At 43.0% G+C, this 21,846-nt stretch overlaps 1 protein-coding gene and 1 pseudogene across 1 annotated transcript; both read left to right on the plus strand.

Annotated features, from left to right (window-relative positions):
* Positions 1 to 72: 72 nt before the first annotated feature.
* LOC102813809 (zinc finger protein 440-like) lies at positions 73 to 14,266 on the plus strand. The gene is made up of 3 exons (XM_006877709.1): positions 73 to 83; positions 7,636 to 7,757; positions 14,043 to 14,266. Exons 1-3 carry the CDS (start codon positions 73 to 75, stop codon positions 14,264 to 14,266), a joined length of 357 nt encoding a protein of 118 aa, XP_006877771.1.
* A 5,635-nt stretch (positions 14,267 to 19,901) lies between these two features.
* LOC102814200 lies at positions 19,902 to 21,602 on the plus strand (annotated as a pseudogene).
* The last annotated feature ends 244 nt before the right edge of the window (positions 21,603 to 21,846 follow it).

Raw genomic sequence — 21,846 nt, forward strand, 5'->3', positions numbered from 1 at the left:
GTTGGAGTCAGTGGGCGTGTCCCAGAGAGAAGGTCTAAGTTACAAAAAGAAAAACAAAAAATATGTGCAAGAATGACAACCGGGTAATGGGGATTCCCTAAAAACGGACCCTGGGGCCCCTGACTGCTGGGGTGAGAAGCACAGTTTGTCCAGGAGGCCGGAGAAGAGAGGAGGGCGCGCTGGTGATTGGGACCAGCGCCTTCGGACCTTAATGTGAGTCTGTGGGGCACCTGCGGCTAGTGGGGTGGGGTTGGGGCAGCCAGCCGAAGGGTGTCAAGAATCCGAACCTACCTGCCTGTGGAGAAAGCAAGCCAAAATGAAAACTCAGACTTCCGCTTCCTTTTTTGTGCCGTTTGGTGCCTCAGAGAAAGGGCTCCGTGCGGAAATATAGACGAATCTAGCGATTGTTACCGTGGTGGTCACTGGATTCTGGTCAAGATTGTCATTGTTCCATCTATGAACAAAAGCATAGAGTTTCTTCATTGAGTATATGAATTTCAGTCATCCAAGATACGGCTATGGTGCAGAGATAGTTCCAAAGTTCAGATTTTTCCCTTTGAAACTCTTTTACTGTTCTTGGCAGACATAGTGTTTTTGCTCTTCATAAACATTTAGCTATATTCAATTGTTTGTGTCTCTAGTTTGGCTTCTGTTTCAGGGATTGTCAACTCATGCATATCACTTGTCTTTCGCCAAGAGCATACTACTTCACACTGGTAGGGACAACCTAGGGGCAAGGAGACAGGGAGCAGAGCCTGAGACCATGATAGAGAAAATACCACCAGGTGTGAGAACCACCAGCAACTGAAAATGAAAGGTGAGTCAGAAAATCTGTCAAAACAGCACCAGGAACAGTCAACCACAAAGAAAACAGATGTGGTATCACCCCATTCCCAGGAAGCCTGCACCACTTTATTAACAATGAAATAAGCATTCCTCCACTTTAATAAGACTTAATTAGTGAGGGGCAGCCTTAGACCTACCCCAGGGGGACGACATCTGGGACCACAAATAGGAAACTGTACTTAATCCATACCCAAAATCCCACAGAATCTTTTCCACTCACAGAGGCTGACCCATTTATATCTTTTTAGTGTGTTTTTGCTTTCCAATAAACGGTTTCTGAGTGAATGGCTGTTGTGTGCATGAAATTGAGAGGCAGCGTCTCAGTTGAGGCTGATTCTTTAGACTCCTGAGAGAGACACAAGAGAGAGAACCTAGTCTGTCCTTTACAAATGGTGAAGATGCTGAGAGTATTATCCGGGGGAGAGGTCGGAAGATACCAGCTGTGCTGAAGGCCAGGAGGTAAAAGCAGAAGTACTTTTCAAAACGGCAGTTACAGTTTTTTATTTTTCACATATGCACTTAATCATAATGTGCAGTGATCTTCAAAGTACAACATGATCAATATCAATCTTGATATACAGTCAGAGAATCTACTCTGCCATAGAGTATCATCACTGACTGAAAACTAATCCAGGGAGACAAAGTTGGGATATCTGAGAAATTTAACAGGGAGAGTTGCAGGACACATCTGTGGGATTACATACATGATCGATTACGGTGCATCCTTGCAAACACTTGCTCTTCAGTGTGTTACAATAAAGTCACAGGACAATGGCTAAACAAGTCTCTGGGCAATCTACTATAAAAATTGCTTTCTCAGGTGTAACTTTTTCAGGGATTGACCAATAATGCTGTGCGTCAACACTCTTCAGGTAAAAGCTATAACATCTTGAATAATTGAGGAAAGATCCTCTGAGGAACGATTGTGTCATGTGGCCTCTGCCAAGGCCTCATATGAAAAGGAGTATGTGACCTTAGAGTATGTGGCCCTCTGCGTTTAATTCCAAGTTTAGGCTTTAATTCTTAAGTGAGCATCTGTTGATTGACGAGCCCTTTTCCTGACAGTGTTCCAATACTCACCGCCCTTGAGAATCCCAGAAAACTGTGACCATTAGTTTTCCAGTTGATGGTTGACTCTTGACATTTTTCTTGGTTGACAATTGAGGATGTTTCCTTCCATACTGTCCGCAGTGATATCTCTGGTTTAACGTTCGTTTGTAAATGTGCATTGAATTTCTGGCACCGACCTCCCTTATAGATCTACACTTGAAATCATTTTTGAGTTATCTTTAGCAATTTTCACTGATGTGTCAAATTAAGGATATTGTTAGCTAATTCCCGCGTTATGTTGGGCCTGTTTTCTGTGGAATGGGCACAAATATGGATCTCTTTTTTGGCCAGGAAACAGTCTTCCAAATTATTTGACATAGACGGCAGTACTCCCAGCATTGTCTCATTTTGTTTAGACATTTCTATTGGTATTCCATCATTTCCTGGAGTCTTGTTTTTCGCTAGTGCCTTCAGTATATTTGTTTAATATTGATAAATCCATGAAAGGGGCACATCTCAGAAAGCAATTTCAAAGTACATTACCCAGAGACCTGCCTTGGCATTGTCCTGTAACTTCAGTGAAACACCCAGAAGAGCAAGTGTTTGCAGAGACGCACCTTAATAAATCACGTATGCAATCACACATATATGTTCTCCAAGTCTCCTTGCTAAATCTTTCCTTTCACATTTCCCAACTATGTCTTCCTGGATTCCTAGGCTGTCCCTATTAGTGTGGATCATGCCATTGGGGAAAGACAGGTGATATGCAAGCGATGACAATCCCTGAAACAGAAGCCAAGCTAGAGACGTAAACAATTGAAGATGGGGAAATGTTTATGAAGACTGAAGAAACTGTTTGCCAACTACTGTAAAACTGTTTCAAAGGGTCAAATATGACCTTAGGAACTTTCTCTGCCTCACAAACGTATCTTGTATAACTGAAACCCGCATTTCCCTTCATATTCTTGTTGAAGAAACTCTATGCTTTTCTCCGTAGAGGAACAAGGAGAATCTTGACCAGATTCCAAATTCCAGAGAACCCACTGAACACCAGGATAACAATCAGCGAGAGTCCTCTGTGTTTCCGCATGGAACCGTTTCTCTGATGCACCAAATCAGCACAAATACAGGAAGCGGAAGTTTGAGTTCTCTCTGGACTTCCTTCTACGCCAGTGACGGGTAGGTGTGAAGTCTGTCTCCCGTAGGCTGGCCCCACCCCACCATAGTCGACTCATATTAAGATTCAAGTGAGCTGGTCCTTCTCTCCCGCGCGCCCTTGTCTCTTCTCTGCCCTCCCGAAAACTAAAGTTCGAGGTTAGGAGGGCTGCGGATGTCATTAGGTCCTCTGGTGACGTGGTGTGCGTCCTTGGGGAGCAAAGTGCTCTTCTTATTCCGCAGTGCCAGGGGAACCAGGTCTGTCAGTTTCGAATCCCTGTTACCCAGTTACCGTCCTCCCATATATTCCCGGCTCAGGTTTTTTAGTTTTGTGTTTGTAACTTAGGCGTTTCCCTTTGGGACAAGCCCACTGACTCCGCCCATCTCCCCCTCCCATTTCCGGTCTCACGTGGAGCAAGGGGAGTAACCCAGGCGGAGCCTCTGGTCCACAAAGGACCTGGATTGGAGGCGCGGATGGCTTCTGTGCATCTGTTCCCAACGTACCCCGAGCTCAGTGTCCACTGCAGTCCCTTGGCCTGAATCCGCGGAGTTCCGGGTCCTGTTGGGGACTTGCTCTTAGACTTCCTGAAGGTGAAGCGCGAGAATGGTGAGTGCCATGGGCGTCCAGCGCTGCACCGCTGTCCTCAGGGTCGGCGGTTCAAACTTACCAGCCGCTCCCTGGAAACCGTGTGCAGTATCGATATGAGCGGGACCGACATTGTGGCACATGATAATATAAAGTTGTTAAGTATCTGAATTAACTCGAATGGGTTGGGTTTGGGGTTGTAGATAACTGGGGTATTCGTGCTCTTCAGTGGGGGGAAATGGACGTGAGTCCTTGTGGAATCAGCTCTATGCTGAAGCACTGTCTTCGAATTGTTAGGGTCTCCCCAGCTCCACCTAGTGCTTCCTGCTTGTGGAGGGTCTGGTTGGTCTATGGAAGGAGATAGAATGGCTTATTCACAAAAGGTTATGATCTGATCATTGGTATCATTTCTGCAGTACTTTCTAATTGTTATAGACCATACAAAGAGAGGGATAGACTGCTGTTGGTCTCAATCACAGTATTTCAAGGTGTTGGGAGATTTTGAGACAAGATGCTGTCAGTGGCGTTAGTGAAGGGGCGAAGCAAATCCGTCTTCCTTGAGCAGATCTCGGGAGAGCACAGAACCTGGTGTTATGTACCTGTGGATTCTCATGTCCCAGGAATGGCAGCCCCACCTTTTGTTCTTAGACATGTTGGCCTAAGTGCTGCCTTGCTGACCGAGACTGCGTGGGATGTTTTAGGGTACAGTGACCATTGAAGATGTGGCTGTGGTCTTCACCAGTAAAGGGTGGGATCTGCTGGATCCTGCTCAGAGAAAACTCTACAGAGACGTGATGATGGAAACCTTGAGAAATCTGGCTTCAGTCGGTATAAATGGCATCTTCCTGTTTCATTTTCTTTCTTTTTTTTTTTTTAATTCCTTTAGTGAACAAAAATATTTTACTCATCATCTGTGGTTGATTATAAGGAATGAGGAGCAACCGGAATACCCTGTTAAATAAAAGGCATGGTCCCCTTCTATATGGAGCTCATGCATACAGGTTTCCCCTAATACAAAGCCTTGAGTCTCTTTAAGTGCCATCAGCATAGCATTGACTTCAGGGGACACTTTCATGCACCGAGAGACTTGTCCTGTGGGTGCCTGAGATATTTATTGGGTTTCTGACAAGTTTGATGTCATGATTTTGATGCAAATGAACTCACACCTGTCAATCATCAGAGCTTCTAGAGAACAGAGCACTATCTCGGTGACAAGGAATCTTTCATTGGTCATCAAGGTCTTCCTTGTGATGTGGTATGTCTGATTCCTTTCTACTTAGCTCACCTAATGATACATGTGTATATTATTGTCCCTCTCCATCTTGATAGAAGTATTTCCTAGTAAGTTGCATTTTAAGACTTGTCAAAGTGCTGGAATAGCGAAATGGGGCTGAGTCTTTTTTACTAGGAACCTGTGTCTTCTAATCATTCCCATTTGATTCTAATTATGGACTTTAACCTGAATGTTTGGATCAGTGGCTAGAAACATTAATGCTGGAGAAAAGCTACCCAGTGAGCATTTAATCATATGCTATTTGAAGAGTAACACCTGGTTATTACGCATCGCAGGTGCAATCAAGAAATCACATGGCTGGAAGGATCACCTTGACAACCAAGGGAGACATTTGAGGTGAGTGTGATTCAAACAACAGAAATTAGTGCTTCACAAAATCTCAGGAGGTGTCATAACATCAAAATACACTGAAATGAGGGGGCTCCAAATAGTTCATGGAGAACTCCATCGTCTTTCAATTGCATCATTCTGTGAACATTTCTGATTGAGGAATTGCTGGACAAATGAAGCTTGCATATGCATTTCCCAACAGTCAAATCTCTTTCCTTTTAAATTGTGAGTCAATTAAGAAACTGTCAGTAGTGTGCCATTCAGATATGGGGGCAGGCTGCGCAGCTCTAAATGTTTGTTGATCTCTAGAGTCCTACAACATATCTGGTGTGTGATGTAAGACTTGGTATCCATGTAGGTGTTTGGTGTTGCAGGAGTGTGTAGAGCGACATGTCATATTGGTGGTTTGCTCACCATCCTTGAATGCAGTACTAGTGATTGTTTCTTCACCAAATCAAATTCTATTAAAACAACAGTTTTGATTGCTATGCAAACTGGACACTTCTCTCATTTATGTTGGAAATTGCTGAGTCTTTCCAAAGTGGTTTGAATCCCTGAAGCCGACTGATGTATATGTGTTGTGTTTGCCGAGTCAGTTCTGACTTTTAGCAAGCCTTTGTTGACTTTCCAAGGAGTAGCTGTTGTTACATGCCATGAAGTTGTTCCACTTTGTGGTTCAAATCTAGCTTGCCACCTAGTGTTAATCCTTCATCCGGATCCATGTATATATGTATATGTGTATAATCCTGGCGATAAAACAATGGGTTCCGTGAAAATTCACGTAAGAACATTTTCGTAAGTATAAGTTAGCGAAATATTTAAAGCATATTTCACTTGGACACAATCAGCAGGAAGTCTAACACATTGATGGAAATGGTAGTCGTTGTCCTAGATGAATCTTGAAACAATTCAAGGAAAAGACATGCATGTTCACTGTGTTTGGTAATGCTATCATGCAGGAACATTTGTTTCCAACACAATAACTGACTTTTTTTTTCTTGTTTCCTTGTTGAAAATGGAGTAGTTTGCAGAGGACACCATTGGTTTATATTTACACTACCTGTTTTTAACAGAACTGGTGCATTTGAGAACCTGTGTGAATATTCTGAACGCAACCAGTGTGGGGAAACCTGCAGCCGGATTCCTGATCTTATTGTGCACCAAGAAGCTCCCACAGAAGTAGATCCTTTTGAATGCTGTGAGTATGGAGGAGCCTTCCTGGATCATTCCCTAGAGAACAATTGTAGTAGAGCTCACACTGGAAGCAGTACCTGTCAGTGTCCGGACTGTGGGAAAGACTGCAGGTGTCCTTCTCACCTGACCACTCCTGTGAGAACTCATAATGGGAAACATACCCATAAATGTAAGATATGTGGGAAAGGCTTCCTTTGTATGTCGACCCTCAAGAATCCTATCTCTGCAATCACCAGTATTGACGGGTATGAATTCAACAAGTGCATGCAAAGTTTTTGTAGTTTCTCACCAGTTAGGACACCTTTGGAAGGTCATCAGTTCATATGTAAAGAGAGTTTTAGAATGCATACTAGTCCTTCATCTCTCAGTTTAAACAATAATTCTCATAAGAGAGAGAAGCCTTCTGAATGTAAGAAAGCAATTCCTGAGGCTTCCTCCCTCACTCAACTTGTAAGTAGTCATAGTGGAGAGATGCCTTATGAATGTAAAGAGTGTGGGGAAACGTTTAGAGATTCCTCAGACCTGGCTGCACATAGAAGCATCCACAGTGGAGAGAGGCCCTATAAATATACAGAGTGTGGGAAGTCCTCTGGTGAGGCATCACTCCTCCCTGGACATATAGGAACTCACAGCAGACAGAGGCCTTTTGAATGTAAAGTGTGTGGGAAAGCCTTTAGGGATTCCTTACAGCAGAGTCGACATTTGCAAACTCACAGTGGAGACAGGCTCTATGAATGTAATCAATGTGAGAAAGCCTTTAGCTGTGCCAACAGGCTCACAAGACATGCAATAGTCCACAGTGCAAAGAGGCCTTATGAATGTAAGGAGTATGGGAACACATTTAAGTATTCCTCAAGCCTGAATGTGCATAAAAGAATCCACAGTGGAGAAAAGCCTTATGAATGTAAGCAATGTGGAAAAGCCTTCAGAGACTCCTCACAGTGCACTAGACACATGCGGAATCATAGTGGAGAGAGGCCCTATTAATGTAAGGATTGTGGAAAAGTTTTAGGGATTCCTCAGGCCTGACTGCACATAGAAGATTCCACAGCGGAGAGAAGCCATATGAATGTAAGCAATGTGGGAAAGTCTTTATTCATGCCTCAAGGCTCCCAAGACATAAAATAGTCCATAATACAAAGAGGCCTTATGAATGTAAAGAGTATGGGAACACTTTTAGGTCTTCCTCAACCCTGACTGTGCATAAAAGAATCCACAACAGAGAGAAGGCTTATGAATGTAAGCAATGTGGGAAAGCCTTCAGACAGTCCTCACAGTGCAGGAGACACATGCGAACTCACAGTGGAGAGAGGCCCTATGAATGTAAGCAATGTGGAAAAGCCTTTAGATTCTCCTCACAGTGCACTAGACACATGTGGACTCATAATGTAGAGAGGCCCTATCAATGTAAGGATTGTGGGATATGTTTTAGAGGTTCCTCAGGCCTGACTGCACATAGAAAAATCCACAGTGGAGAGAAGCCTTATCAATGTAAATGTGGGAAAGCCTTCAGAGAGTCCTCACAGTGCAGTACACACATGCGAACCCACAGTGGAGCGAGGCCCTATGAATGTAAGGAATGTGGGAAAGCCTTTCTCTGAGCCTCATGCCTCACAAGACATAGAAGAATCCACAGTGGAGAGAGGCCCTGTGAATGTAAGGAGTGTGGGAAAGCCTTTGGTTCTTCCACAGCCCTCACTGTACATAAGCGAATTCATAGTAGAGAGAGGCCTTAAGAATGTCAGGAATGTGAGAAAAATTTTCGGGCTTTCTCACGCCTTGCTGTACATAGAGGAAACTACAGTGGAGAGAAGCCTTATGAATGTAAGGAGTGTGGGAAAGCCTTCAGATTTGCCTCAATATAGTACACACAAGCAATTCCACGGTGAAGAGAGGCCCTATGAATGTAAAGAGTGTGGGAAAGCCTTCAGATTTGCCTCACAATGCAGTACACACAAGCAATTCCATAACGTAGAGAGGCCCATGAATGTAAGGTGTGTGGGAAAGCTTTTACTCCAGCTTCACACCTCACTGTACATAAAAAGATTTATAGATAAAAGCCTTTATTTATGTCCAATTTTAGATGTTTCCTTCATACTGCTACTGCGAAGTGAGCAAAATTCAAAATAGTGCACTTAATATGAGCAAAGTTCTCACAGAAATATGACAGCTTTCTTGTAACTGCAGGGATATATGTTTGTTATAGTGTCATTCCATGACTAATTGTACCTCTCTTTAAATCTCTGGTTACTATAGTAAAGTCTTGGGAAATATCCTTGAGCAAATGTGGTTTTCTATTTTGTAATGATTTGATTGATGTTATATTGTGCATATTTTATTACATTGATGTTTTACTGCATTTAAGAGTTTAGTTTTCATACATTTCCTTCAATTCTATCATATTTTGAGTTCAGTGTTCTTAACTTTTATACTTAGTGTCTCATAGGGTGATACTTTTGAGACAGCAGATATTCTGATTTTCATAATACTTTGGCTTTCTGTTCATGCAGTCGAGTCTGTTCCAACTCATAGTGACTGTATCGGGTTTCTGAGGCCGTAAATCTCTGCAGGACCAGAAAGCCTCTTCTTTATCCTGCAGAGCAGCTGGGAGACTTGAATTGTGAACCTGTAGCTCCCTGTCCACTGTTTTTCCACAACAAAGGATAACATGTTTGGTAAGGTGGAATGTCAGAAAAAGAGGAAGACCCACAACAAGATGGATTGACCTAGTGGCAACATTGATGGACTCAAGCGTGGCAACAGTAGTGAGGTTGGCCCTAGATCGGCCAGTATTTCATTCTGCTGTGCATAAGGTCGCTGAGAGTTGGTCCCAACTCACTGGCTCCTAACAACTACAACAAAGCCATTGATAATTACTACCTGGGATTATGATTACTATGGTGTTTCCAAAATTTTGTGTTCCAATCAGTTCTTCTATGTGTATTAATTGGAATTTATGAATGTGGCAAGGTCCCTGTGGGGAGGAGGTGACTCGAAGGCGCTTACCAGCATACATATCTATGGTGGTGGTGGTGTGCTGTGCAGTGGGTTCAAACTCCTAGCGACCCTACACAAGGTTTCTAAGACTAAATATTTATGGGAGCAGAACCCTCATCTTTTTCTTAATGAAACAGCTGGTAGTTTTGAACTGCTGACCTCGAGGTGAGCAGCCCAATTCATAACCACTTGGCTACCAGAATTCTCTGTACATGTCTATATATGTATTAACAATACATATATTGACATCTTTGCTCTTAAAGTCTTTAAAGAATCTTTGTGCAGCAGATTTGTCTTACTCAATAAATTGTCTGATACCTTGACTGCTCCTTCCATGAAGATGTACAGCCTCAGAAATGCCCAGGGACAGTTCCACTCTGTGAAATGGTGCTGCTACAATTCACAATCGACTAGACACAAGTGGGTTTTCTGGGTGGGTTCTCAGATACGAATTCCTCCTCCTGTGGACCAGAATATTCTTCCTGTTGGAGGCTGTGGCCAGCTGGTTCCCAGGATAGTGTGTCTGTCCTTCAAAGCTTTGATCTACAAGCTCATGGCCAGCATAGGGACTGAGTTTACTCCAATACACAGAGAGAGGACCTGATGAGGCGACTATTCTGCTCTGGGTACCTTGGTGTCCCATACAGTTTGCTCTCAACTGCTAATGTTGCTGTGGTAGGTTGAATCTCCCTAGCAGGACCATGTATGAAAGGACTGGAATGTTCTTCCTGTTGGAGGCTGTGGTCAGCTGGTTCCCTGGGTAGTGTGTCTGTCCTTCAAAGCTTTGGTCTGTGGGCTCATGGCCTGCACAGGGACTGATTTTCTCCAGTACAGACAGAGAGAGGACCTGATGAGGGGAGGATTCTGGTTATCTGAGTGTCCCATACAGTTTGCACTCAACGGCTAATGTCGCTGTGGGAGGTTGGAATCTCCCCAGCAGGACTGTGTATGAAAGGACTGGAGATCTGTTTGTAAAAAATAAAATCACAGTCTTTGAAAACCCTGTCTGCACAGCATAGTGTTGCTATGAGTCTGAATCGATTATACAGAAACCACACAGAGCACAGAAACCTAGAGGATGGAGGTCTCATCCTACCCTGCTGTGCCAAAGAAGAAGGACCTGATGTTTAGATACTGTAATGATGACCCAAAAACCCAATAGAGAGCACTTCAACTCAGGCAAACAGGAGTCATTGTAAATCCTGGGATATTCCAGTCTTTTAAAAATGACAGTGATAATAAATGAAAGAGATTTGGTCCTACTCATGGGCTGAGTGGGAGAAAGGATAGGCAATATGTAAAGATTGTTGTTGTGGTCAGAGGTGCCATCGAGTCGGAACTGACTCATAGTGACCCCATGCACAGCAGAACGAAACAATGTTTGATCCTGGGCCAACCTCACTACTGCTGCCACACTTGACGCCATCAGTGATGCCACCTGGCCGATCCATCTCGTTGGGGGTCATCCTATTTTTCTCTTACCCTGCACCTTACCCAGCATGACATCCTTCTCCAGCGACTGTTCCCTCCTGACAACATGTCCAAAGTATGAGAGGCAAAGCTTAGCCATCCTGGCCTCCAAGGAGCACGCTGGCTGCACTTCTTCCAAAACAGATCTGATGGTTCTTTTGGCAGTCCATGGCACTTTTAGTATTCTCCTCCAACACCACAACTCAAAGGCATCAATTCTTTTACGATCTTCCTTATTCACTATCCAGCTTGGCCATCTTGGCCTCAAAGAAGCACTCTGGATGCACTTCTTCCAAAACGGATCTATTGGTTCTTTAGGCAGTCCATGGCACTTTCAATATTCTTCTCCAACTTCATAACTCAAAGGTATCAAGTCTTCATTTCAGGCTAAAGTGTCAGTTGGTGGTTTTGTGAGTAGGTTCTTTTGGCAGCCCATGGCACTTTTAGTATTCTCCTCCAACACCACAATTCAAAGGCCTCAAGTCTTCTACGATCTTCCTTATATTGTGTTGTTAAGGACCAAAGGGAATTCAAGCAAAAAAGGATAACCTTTTCAACAAACCATCCTGGAACACCTATACAGCCACTAGCTAGAAACCAATCAACCAAACAAGGATCTAGACAGGGATGTTATAACATTTATGAATATTTACTCAAAATAGATCAAAGCCCTAAATAGGAATGCAAAACAATTCAACTTCAAGAACATAGAAAGAAACCTAAGTGACCATGAGTTTGGTGACGATTTTCCAGATAGAACATTAAAAGCATGATACAGGACAAAAAACAAGTAAATTGAAGTTTGTGAAAATAAAAAAACTTTGCAAATTATTTTTTACCTATACATGTTTACAGTAAAACGGTTTAAAATGTAAAAACTGCACAGAAAGTGCTCCAGTACTTGGGGAAAGTCAAGAGAGCTGGGACAGGGCTGACTGTGGAGGGCCAGGTCCCACAATCCAACATCAACAGCTGTTCAGGTTCAGCTCTGGTCAGGAGACTCTCACTTTACACAGAGCAGCAGGCCCAGCATGGGGATGGTAATACTTACTCCCTGGTGTCAGCCTAAACTTTGTTAAACGCAGAGGGCCACATACTCTAAAGGCGACATCCTTTTCATATGAGGCCTGGCAGAAGCCAAATGACAAAATGTTTTCTCAGAGGATCTTTCCTGTCAAATATGCAAGTTGTTATAGCTTATACCTGAAGAGTGTTGATGCACAGCATTATTGGTAAATCCTGAAAGAGGTACGCCTAGGACAGCAATTTTAAAGTAGATTACCGTGAGACCTGTCTTGCCATTGTCCTGTGACTTTACTGTAATACACGGAAGAGTTAGTGTTTGCAAAGAAGCACCTTAATCAATCATGTATGTAATCCCACATATATGTTCTCCAGATCTCCCTGCTAAATCTTCCCTTTCAGATTTCCCAATTTTGTCTTCCTGGATTATTTTTCAGTCAGTGATGATACTCTATGGCAGAGTAGATGCTATAACAGTTTATCAAGATTGATATATTCATGTTGTACCCTGAAGATCACTGCACATTATGATTAACTGCATATATAAAATTAAACTGTAACTGCCTTTTTCAAAGGTACTTCTGCTGTTACCTATTGGCTTTCAGGACAGCTGGCATCTTCCTATCTCTCACCTCAGAACTCTCTCAGCATCTTCACCATTTATAGAAATCAGACTAGGTTCTCCTTCCTCACCCTCTGTCAGGAGTCTGAAGAATTAGCCTCAACTGAGTTGCTGCCTCTCAATTTCATGCGTACAACAAGCATTCAGTCAGAAATCGTTTATTGCAAAATACAAATACAGAAGTGGGTAAATCTATGTGAGTGGAAAAGGCCCTGTGGATTGTGGATCAGGGATTAAGTACAGTTTTCTATTCATGGTCCCAGATGTCCTCCCCCAGGGGCAGGTCTGAGGCTGTCTCTCACTGATTTAGTCTTATTAAAGTGGAGGAATTCTTGGAAATGGGCTGATAAGCCTTCTGTTTTCTTTGTGGTTATCTGTCCCTCGTGCTATTTTGAGAGATTATCTAACTCAGCTGTTGTTTTGGATTGCTTGTTGTTCTCACACCTAGTGGTATTTTTTTCTACCGTTGTTTGAGGCAGGCTGGGCTCCCTGTCCCCTTGCCCTTAGGCTGTCCCTAATAGTGTGAACCATGCAGTTGGGGAAAGGCAGGTGATATGCTAACAATGACAATCCCTGGAACAGAAGCCAAACTAGAGATGTAAACAATTCAAGATGGGGAAATGTTTATGAAAACCGAAGAAACTATGTCTGCCAACAACAGTAAACCTGTTTCAAAGGGTCAGATCTGAACTTTGGAACTTTCTGTGCCCCACAAGCGTATCTTGGAAGACTGAAATCCACATTTCCCTTCATATTCTCATTGAAGAAACCCCATGCTTTCTCCGTAGAGGGAACAAGGACAATCTTGACCAGACTCCAAATGCTAGAGAATCCATTGAACACCAGGATAACAGCCAGCTAAGGAGCTCTCTGGTAGCGTAGTGGTTTCGAACTGGGCTGCGAACCTCAGAGTCAGCAGTTTGAAACTACCAGCTGCTCCGTGGGAGAAAGATGAGGCTTTCTGCTCCCGTAAAGATTTACAACCTTGGAAACCCTGTACAGGGTCGCTATGAATCGGAACCGACTCCACGGCACATAACAACCACAGATTTCTCTATTTCCAAATGGAGCCCTTTCTCTGATGCACCAAAGCTGCACAAATACCGGAAGCGGAAGTGTGAGTTCTTGTTTGGGCTTCCTCCTATCCAGTGACATGTACGTCTTGACTGTCTCCTAGGTGCCCGGGAGACTCATATTAAGGTCTGATGGCGAAGCTCCCTCTATTCCGGGAGCCCTCTTCTCTTCACCCTCCCGGAGACTCTGTCCCACTGACAAGTCAGCGGGCGTCCATAGATCCTCTGGTTACGTGATGTGCGTCCCTGCGTCACGTGGTGTGCGTCCTGGCGGAGCGAAGTACTCTTCTCATTCCGCCATCAGAGGACCCGGGTCAGTAAGTTTGGAATCCCCGTTACCCGGTTACCGTCTTTCCATAAATTCCTGGTTCAGGTTTGGTTTGTTTTCGTTTGATAATTTAGGCGTTCCTTCTTGGACACGCCCGCTGACTCCGCCCATATACCTTCCATTTCCGGTGGTGCTGGGAGAGGAGTCGAGTTGGCGACGCTGGTCCATAAACGAGCAGAATCTGAGGCGCGCTTGGTCGCTGTGCATCTGTTGCCAACGTGCCCGGAACTCCGCGTCCACTCCCATCCTTCGGCCTGAATCCGAGGAGCTCCGGGTCCTTTCGGGGACCTGCTCTTAGACTTCCCGAAGGCAGAGCTCGGGAATGGTGAGTGCCGTCAGCGTTCTGGGATCAGTACTGCATTGCTGACCTAAGGGTCAGCCGTTCAAGCCCACCAGCCACTCCCTGGAAACCCTACGGAGGACCGCTATGAGTGGAACCGACACATGATAATATAAGGCACATGGTAATATAAGGTTGTTATAAGTCTGAATTCACTGGAATGGGGTGGGAATGGGATAGTGGAGAATTGGTGTATCAGCCCTCTTCAGTTGGGGAATCCGGATTTGCATCCATGCAGGGTCAGCTCTGTGCTGATGGACTGCCATTCTGCACTGTCTCCGAGTTGTTAGGGCCTCCCCTGCCCCACCTAGTGCTTCCTGCCTGTGGAGGGTCAGGTTGGTGGTGTATGGAAGGGGATGTAAGGGCTATTTTACAATAAGGTTATGATCTGAACAAAAGCATCTCTCATTTCTGGTGTATTTTCTAATTTTTGTAAATAATGCACAGAGAGGGATAGACTGCTATTGGTCTCAATCAAACTGTGAAGAGATTATTTCAGGGTGTTGGGAGTTTTTGAGACAAGATGCTGTCAGTGAGGAACTGAATGGCATCAGCGAAGGGACGAAGCGTATTGTTGTTCCCTAGAGCAAATCTCACGAGAGCACAGAACCTGGTGTTATGAACCTGTGGATTCTTATGTCCCAGGAATGTCAGCCTCACCTTTTGTTCTTAGACATGTTGGAGTCTGTGCTGCTTTGGTGACAGAGAATGTGTGGGATGTTTTAGGGTACAGTGATCATTGACGATGTGGCTGTGGTCTTCACCCATGAAGAATGGGATTTGCTGGATCCTGCTCAGAGAAAACTCTACAGAGACGTGATGATGGAAACCTTGAGAAATCTGGCTTTAGTCGGTATGAATGACATCTTCCTTTTTTAAAAAATTCCTTTTGTGAACAAAAATATTTTACTCATCAACTGTGTTTGATTATATGGGATGAGCAATGAGACCATCCTGTTAAATAAAAGGCATTGTTGCCTTATATGGAGCACATGCATCTGGGATTCCTCTAATTCAGAGCTCTATGCACTAAACTGTGCTTTCATTTTTCTTGTGAATAAAAGCCTTGGGCCTCTCTAAGTGCCATCAGCATAGCATTGACTTCAGGGGACACTTTGATGCACTGAGAGACTTGTCATGTAGGTGCCTTTTTGAGAGTTTTATTGGATTTCTGACAAGTTTGATGTGCTTGTCATAATTTTGCTGCAGATAAAATCATACCTGTTCAATCTTCAGAGCCCCTGGAGAACAGAGTACTGTCTGGGTGACAAGGACACTTTCATTGGTCATCACTGTCTTCCCTCACAATGTACATTTCTACATGAGCTACATGTTGTTGTGAACTGCCATCAGGTCAGTTCCAATCCTTAGGAACCCTGTGTAGGTTTTCCTAGAGGCGAATAGGGGATTTATCCTACAACATCACACCGGGACTCCACAACTCTGTGGTAGCTCGACCTATTTGTTTTCTCAGAGAAGCCAAGGAAAAATCTGAGGAGAGTAGAAATAAGAGTCACTGAGACCCATGTGTCAGGAAGCCTGAAGAAATGTAATTTTAGGCCCATCCTTCAATGAAGGAAATCAGTCAGCTTCAAAGAGTTTATTTTGGCTTACAGACACAACTTCACAGATACCTGAACTTCTTGTGTTGATTTTAGTTGTCCTTTTGCACCTGTGTACATGGAGACCCTTTCCCTCTGTAGTCTTACATGTGTGGTAAGTCTACTTAGCTCTCCTAATGGTACCTGTGTATTTTACTGTTCCTCTCCATCCTGATAGAAGTATTTAGTGATTAATTGCATTTTAACAATTGTCAAAATGCTGGAATAGCAAAAAGTGGTTGAGTATTACTAAGAACCTCTGTTGTCTCTAATCATTACCATTTAATTCTAATTTTGGACTTGATCCTGAATGATTGGATCAGTTACTAGAAACATTAATGATGGAGAAAAGTTACCCACTGAGCATTAATCCTACAATGTCTGAAGAGTAACACCTGGTTATTATGCATCACAGGTGCAGTCATGGAATCACATGGCTGGAAGGATCACCTTGACAACCAGGGGAGACATTTGAGGTGAGTGTGATTCAAACAACAGAAATTAGTGCTTCAGTAAAGCTCATGGAGTGTGTCATAAGTTCAAAGTGCATTTAAATGAGGAGGCTCCATATGTTGATGTTGTTAGATGCCATCGAGTCGGTACTGACCCATAGTGACCTTATGCACAGCAGAACGAAACAGTGCCCGATCCTAGGCCAACTTCACTACTCTTGCCATGCTTGAGTCCATCGATGCTGCCACTTGGCCAATCCATCTCATTGGGGGTCTTCTCTTTTTCTCTGACCCTTCACCTTACCAAACATGATATCCTTCTCCAGCAACTTGCCCCTCCTTGTAGTTCATGGAAAACCTCCATTATCTTTCAATTGTGTCATTCTGTGAACATGTTTGATTCAGTAATTGCTGGAAAAACAAAGTTTGGATATGCATTTCCCAGTAGTCACATCTCGCCGTTTGAATTTTGAGCCAATTTAGAAGCTGTCGGTAGTGTGCCGTTCAGATGTGGTGGCAAGCTGCTCAGCTCTAAATGTTTGTTAATCTCCAGAGTCCTACAACATATCCAGTTTGGTGTTTCAGGAGTGTGTAGAGCAACTCGTTAATATTGGTGGTTTGCTCACCATCCTTGAATTCAGTACCAGTGATTGTTTCTTCATCACGTCAAGTTATATTAGGCAACAGTTTTCACTGCTATGCAATCTGGACACTTCTCTCATTTATGTTGGAAATTTCTGAGTTGTTACACAGTGGTTCGAAGGAGGAGGGGCTTGATGGCAGATCGGGTAGAGGTGCAATGAAGTTAGCGATCAGCAGTACCACAGAATACCAGGTGAAGAGGGTTCAGGGCAGAGCTTGAAAACTCTGAAGCACTAGGAATATTTAAAAAGTTTGAAGGCTTATAACTAGTGGAACTTATAGTGGGAGTAAGAAATTGCGTATTTTTTAATCTTACGGGCTCGGCAGCCTAGAGCAGACAACTTGGGTGAGAACAAACAGCAAGACCAAGCGGGGGAACAGACCCATCACAGAATAATGTCACGGGAACCTCAGGGCAAAGATAGACAATACACTTTGTCAGTTTTGTTTTGTTCTTTTTTTTCTAATTTTTCTTTTTGGTATGTGTTCATTGGCCCAGCACTGATTCAGCACCTCCATTCTGATGAATAGAGGGGGAGGCTGAGCAAGTGGATACCCTCCAACTCCACCAATGGTGTATTCTCCTGCCATATGTACACACAGATACTCTCAGCCCAAGGACCAGCCCTGAACTGTTTTTTAATAGCAAAAAAGGCCAGAACAAGGGGTGTTGAGAAGGAAAGAGAGTTTAAAACAAAACAGGCCGAAAATGAAATGAAATCCTGAGGTACACCATAACTAGCAACAGAAGCGTGAAATTCATCAGGCAGCTTTGAAGGCAAAATGTTGAAAAAGGACATTAAAGTCATAATCATAGTAGGCTACAGATTTTTTTTTTCTTCTCTCCCTCTCCCTTTTCTGCAATTACAAACTGTTCAGTCTAGTTTTTTGTTGTTGTTTGGTGGTTTTTTCCCTTTTTTTCTTGTTGTTTTTTTTTTGCTGTTGCTGTTTTGCTGTCTTATGCTCCCCCTTTTACCTTTGGGGGAATCCTTCTGTCACTATATTACCCAAGTAAAGAAAGCAACTGCTGCCATATAGTCAAGCTACAATCAAACGCTATAAAACACCAAAATCCAGGCAAGAACCAATACCAACTGCCATACACCGGGGAAACAGACAACACCTGTGAAAGTTACTCTAAGTCAAACAATAAGAAGAGTGAAAAGGGAAGCCCACATCCTGATCACATCTACCTGGAGGGAATCAGAAAGCATAAAGAACACCAAAACACACAATTATTATTAAGGCCACAGATAAACACTAAACATGTCCAAGAAACCATATCAGCACATGTCCAGAAACAAGATATAAGGTCTGAGACAAATGATCTGACAGTAGACCTTGACTCCATTCTGGAAGGAAGGCAGGCCTTGGAAATGCCTGAAACGGAATTCAGAAAAATGATTACAAAATGTTTCTAAACACTTTACACTGGAGTTGAGAAAAATAGGAAAGAAGTCAGGAAAGCGCTACAGGAACAATCAAATAATATAGATACAGCCTTGGAAACAATTCAAAACCTACAGAGAGAGGTCCAAAGAATCAATAATAGACTATCAGAAATAAACAATATACTGAAATGGCAAATTAATAGATTAGAAGAGATGGAAGTCAGAATTAGTGATATGGAAGATAAATGTCTCAATACCATGAAGATAGAAGAGCAAACAGAAAAAAGGATGAAAAATTCTGAAGAAGCTGTTGGACAACATGAAGAGGAATAACTTAAGGATTATCGGCATTCCGAAACGGGAAGAATCACACAAGTCTACAGGGGAAATAGTTGAAGAACTACCAGAAGAAAATTTTTCTAACATCCTAAAAAGTAAAAGATAAACATTCAAGTAGCTGAACAAACCCCAGGAAGGATAGACCCCAAAAGCAAATCACTGAGACATGTCATAATCAAGCTCTCCAAAATCAAAGATAAGGGCAGAATCCTGAAAGTAGCTAGGGAAAAGAGAAGCATTACATACTAAGGCAAGCAAGTCAGATTTAAGCTTGGATCTCTCAGCAGAAACCGTACAAGCTAGAAGGCAATAGGGAGACATATATAAAACCCTGAAAGAAAAAAACTGTCAACCAAGAATCCTTTATCCAGTAAATCTATCAATCAAATATGATGGTGTAACCTAAACATTCCAGGATAAACAGAAGCTAAAGGATTTTGCCAAAGCCAACCCTGCCATAAAAAAACAACCTAAAGGGAGTTCTGTGGACTGAGAACCAACAAGAACAGACAACAACCAGATATTGACATACGTGGCAGCACCTCCCAGAACTAAACCAACAGATGGAAGAGTCGAGAACAGAACAAAACTATAAGAAGAAACTCATAGAATCTGGGAGGTCAGTCTATGATCAAAACAATTACAATGTGAAAGAAGGTAAACACGTAGGAACAGAGATCCAGATGGTGAGAAGGTCAGGTAGATTACAGGATAAAATAGACTGCACTAAATGGAGGAAAAAGTTAATGGAATATAAGGTAACATCAAAGAAAATGAAACCTACACAACATACCAACAAAATGAAATTCCAAGGAGGACATGGTGATATTAAAACTATGAGGAAACTCACAAGAAAGAACAAAGTGGTTTGAATCACTGAGGCCGAATGATATATGTATTGTGTGTGCGGAGTCATTTCCGACTTTAGCGACCCTTTGTTGACTTTCCAAGGAGTTGCTGTTGTTACATGCCATCAAGTTGTTCCACTTTGTGGTTCAAATCTAGCTTGCCAACCAGTGTTAATCCTTCATCCGGACCCATGTATATATGTACATGTGTATGTTTATAAACCTGGCTGTAAAACTATGGGTTCTGTGAAAATTTACATAAGAACATTTTCGTATGTATAAGCCAGTGAAATGTTTAAAGCATATTTCCCTTGGACACCATGAGCAGGAAGTCTTACACATTGACGGGAATGGTAGTAGTTGTATTAGATGAATCTTGAGACAATTCAGGGAGAAGACATGCACATTCATTGTGTTTGGTAATGCTGTCATGGGAAAACATTTGTTACCAACAAGATAACTACCTTTTTGTTCCTTGTCTCTTTATTGTGAACTGAGGGCTTTTCAGAGGACACCATCATTTTTATGTTTACCCTGCCTGTTTTTAACAGAACTGGTGCAATTGAGAACCTGTCTGAACGTTCTGAACGCAACCAGTGTGGGGAAACCTCCAGCCCGATTCCTGATCTTTCTGTGCACCAAGTAGATCCCACAGAAGTAGATCCTTTTGAATGCTGTGAGTATGGAGAAGCCTCCCTGGATCATTCCCTAGAGAACAATCGTAGTAGACCTCACACTGGAAGCAGTACCTGTCAGTGTCCGGACTGTGGGGAAGACTGCAGGTGTCCTTCTCACCTGACCACTCCTGTGAGCACTCTTAATGGGGAAAATACTCATAAATGTAAGATATGTGGAAAAGGCATCCTTTGTATGTTGACCCTCAAGAATCCTGTCTCAGCAATCACCAGTACTGAAGGATATGAATTCAGCAAGTGGATGGAAATTTTCTGTAGTTTCTCACCCATTAGGACACCATTAGGACAATGCTTATGTAAAGAATGTTTTAGAACGGATACTCTTCCTTCATCTCTCATTTTAAATAATAACTCTCATAAGCTAGAGAAGCTTTCTGAATGTAACAAAGTAATTCCTGAGGCTTCCTCCCTCACTCAACATGTAAGCACTCATAGTGGAGAAATCCCTTATGAATGTAAAGAGTGTCGGGAAACTTTTATTAGAGAATCCTCAGGCCTCACTGCACATAGAAGAATCCACAGTGGAGAGAGGCCCTATGTATGTAAGGAATGTGGGAAAGCCTTTAGGCAGGCCTCATACCTCACTGCACATATAGGAACTCACAGTGGACAGAGGCTTTTTGAATGTAAGGAGTGTGGGAAAGCCTTTAGGCATTCCTCACAGCACAATAGACATATGCATACTCACAGTGGAGACTGGCCCTATGAATGCAATCAATGTGAGAAAGCTTTTAGCCAAGCCTCAAGGCTCACAAGACATAAAAGAGTCCACAGTGGAGAGAGGCCCTATGAATGTAAACAGTGTGGGAATACTTTCAAGTATTCTTCAGGCCTGAGTGCACATAGAAGAATCCACAGTGGAGTGAAGCCTTATGAATGTAAGGAATGTGGGAAAGCCTTCAGACAGTCCTCACACCTCACTACACACATGCGAATTCACAGTGGAGAGAGGCCCTATGAATGTAAGGAGTGTGGGAGAACCTATACAAGAGCCTCAGGCCTTATAATACATAGAAGAATCCACAGTGGAGAGAGGCCCTATGAATGTAAGGAGTGTGGGAAAACCTTTCTGGATGCCTCAAACCTCACAACACACAGAAGAATCCACAGTGGAGAGAGGCCCTATGAATGTAAAGAATGTGCAAAAGCCTTTATTTCTTCCCCAGCCCTCACTGTACATATGCGAATTCATAGTGGAGAGAGGCCTTTTGAATGCAAGGAATATGGGAAACCTTTAGGACTTTCTCAAACCTCTCTGTACATAGAGGAAATCACAGTGGAGAGAGACCTTATGAATGTAATGAATGTGGGAAAGCTTTTAAATAACATCAGACCTTAGAATACATAAGGATCTACAGTGGAGAGAGGCCCTATGTATGTAAGGAGTGTGGGAAAGCCTTTACAAGAGGCTTAGCCCTTAGTATACATAGCAGAATCCACAGTGCCGAGAGGCCCTATGAACGTAAGGAATGTGGGGAAATGTTAAATCATCACTTAAGCTTCCTTTCACATAAAAGAATACGCAGTGGAGAGAAACTATATGAATGTAAGGAGTGTGGGAAAGACTTCA

The sequence above is a fragment of the Chrysochloris asiatica genome, unplaced genomic scaffold (assembly GCF_000296735.1).
Source record: "Chrysochloris asiatica unplaced genomic scaffold, ChrAsi1.0 scaffold00566, whole genome shotgun sequence".
NCBI lineage: Eukaryota > Metazoa > Chordata > Mammalia > Afrosoricida > Chrysochloridae > Chrysochloris > Chrysochloris asiatica.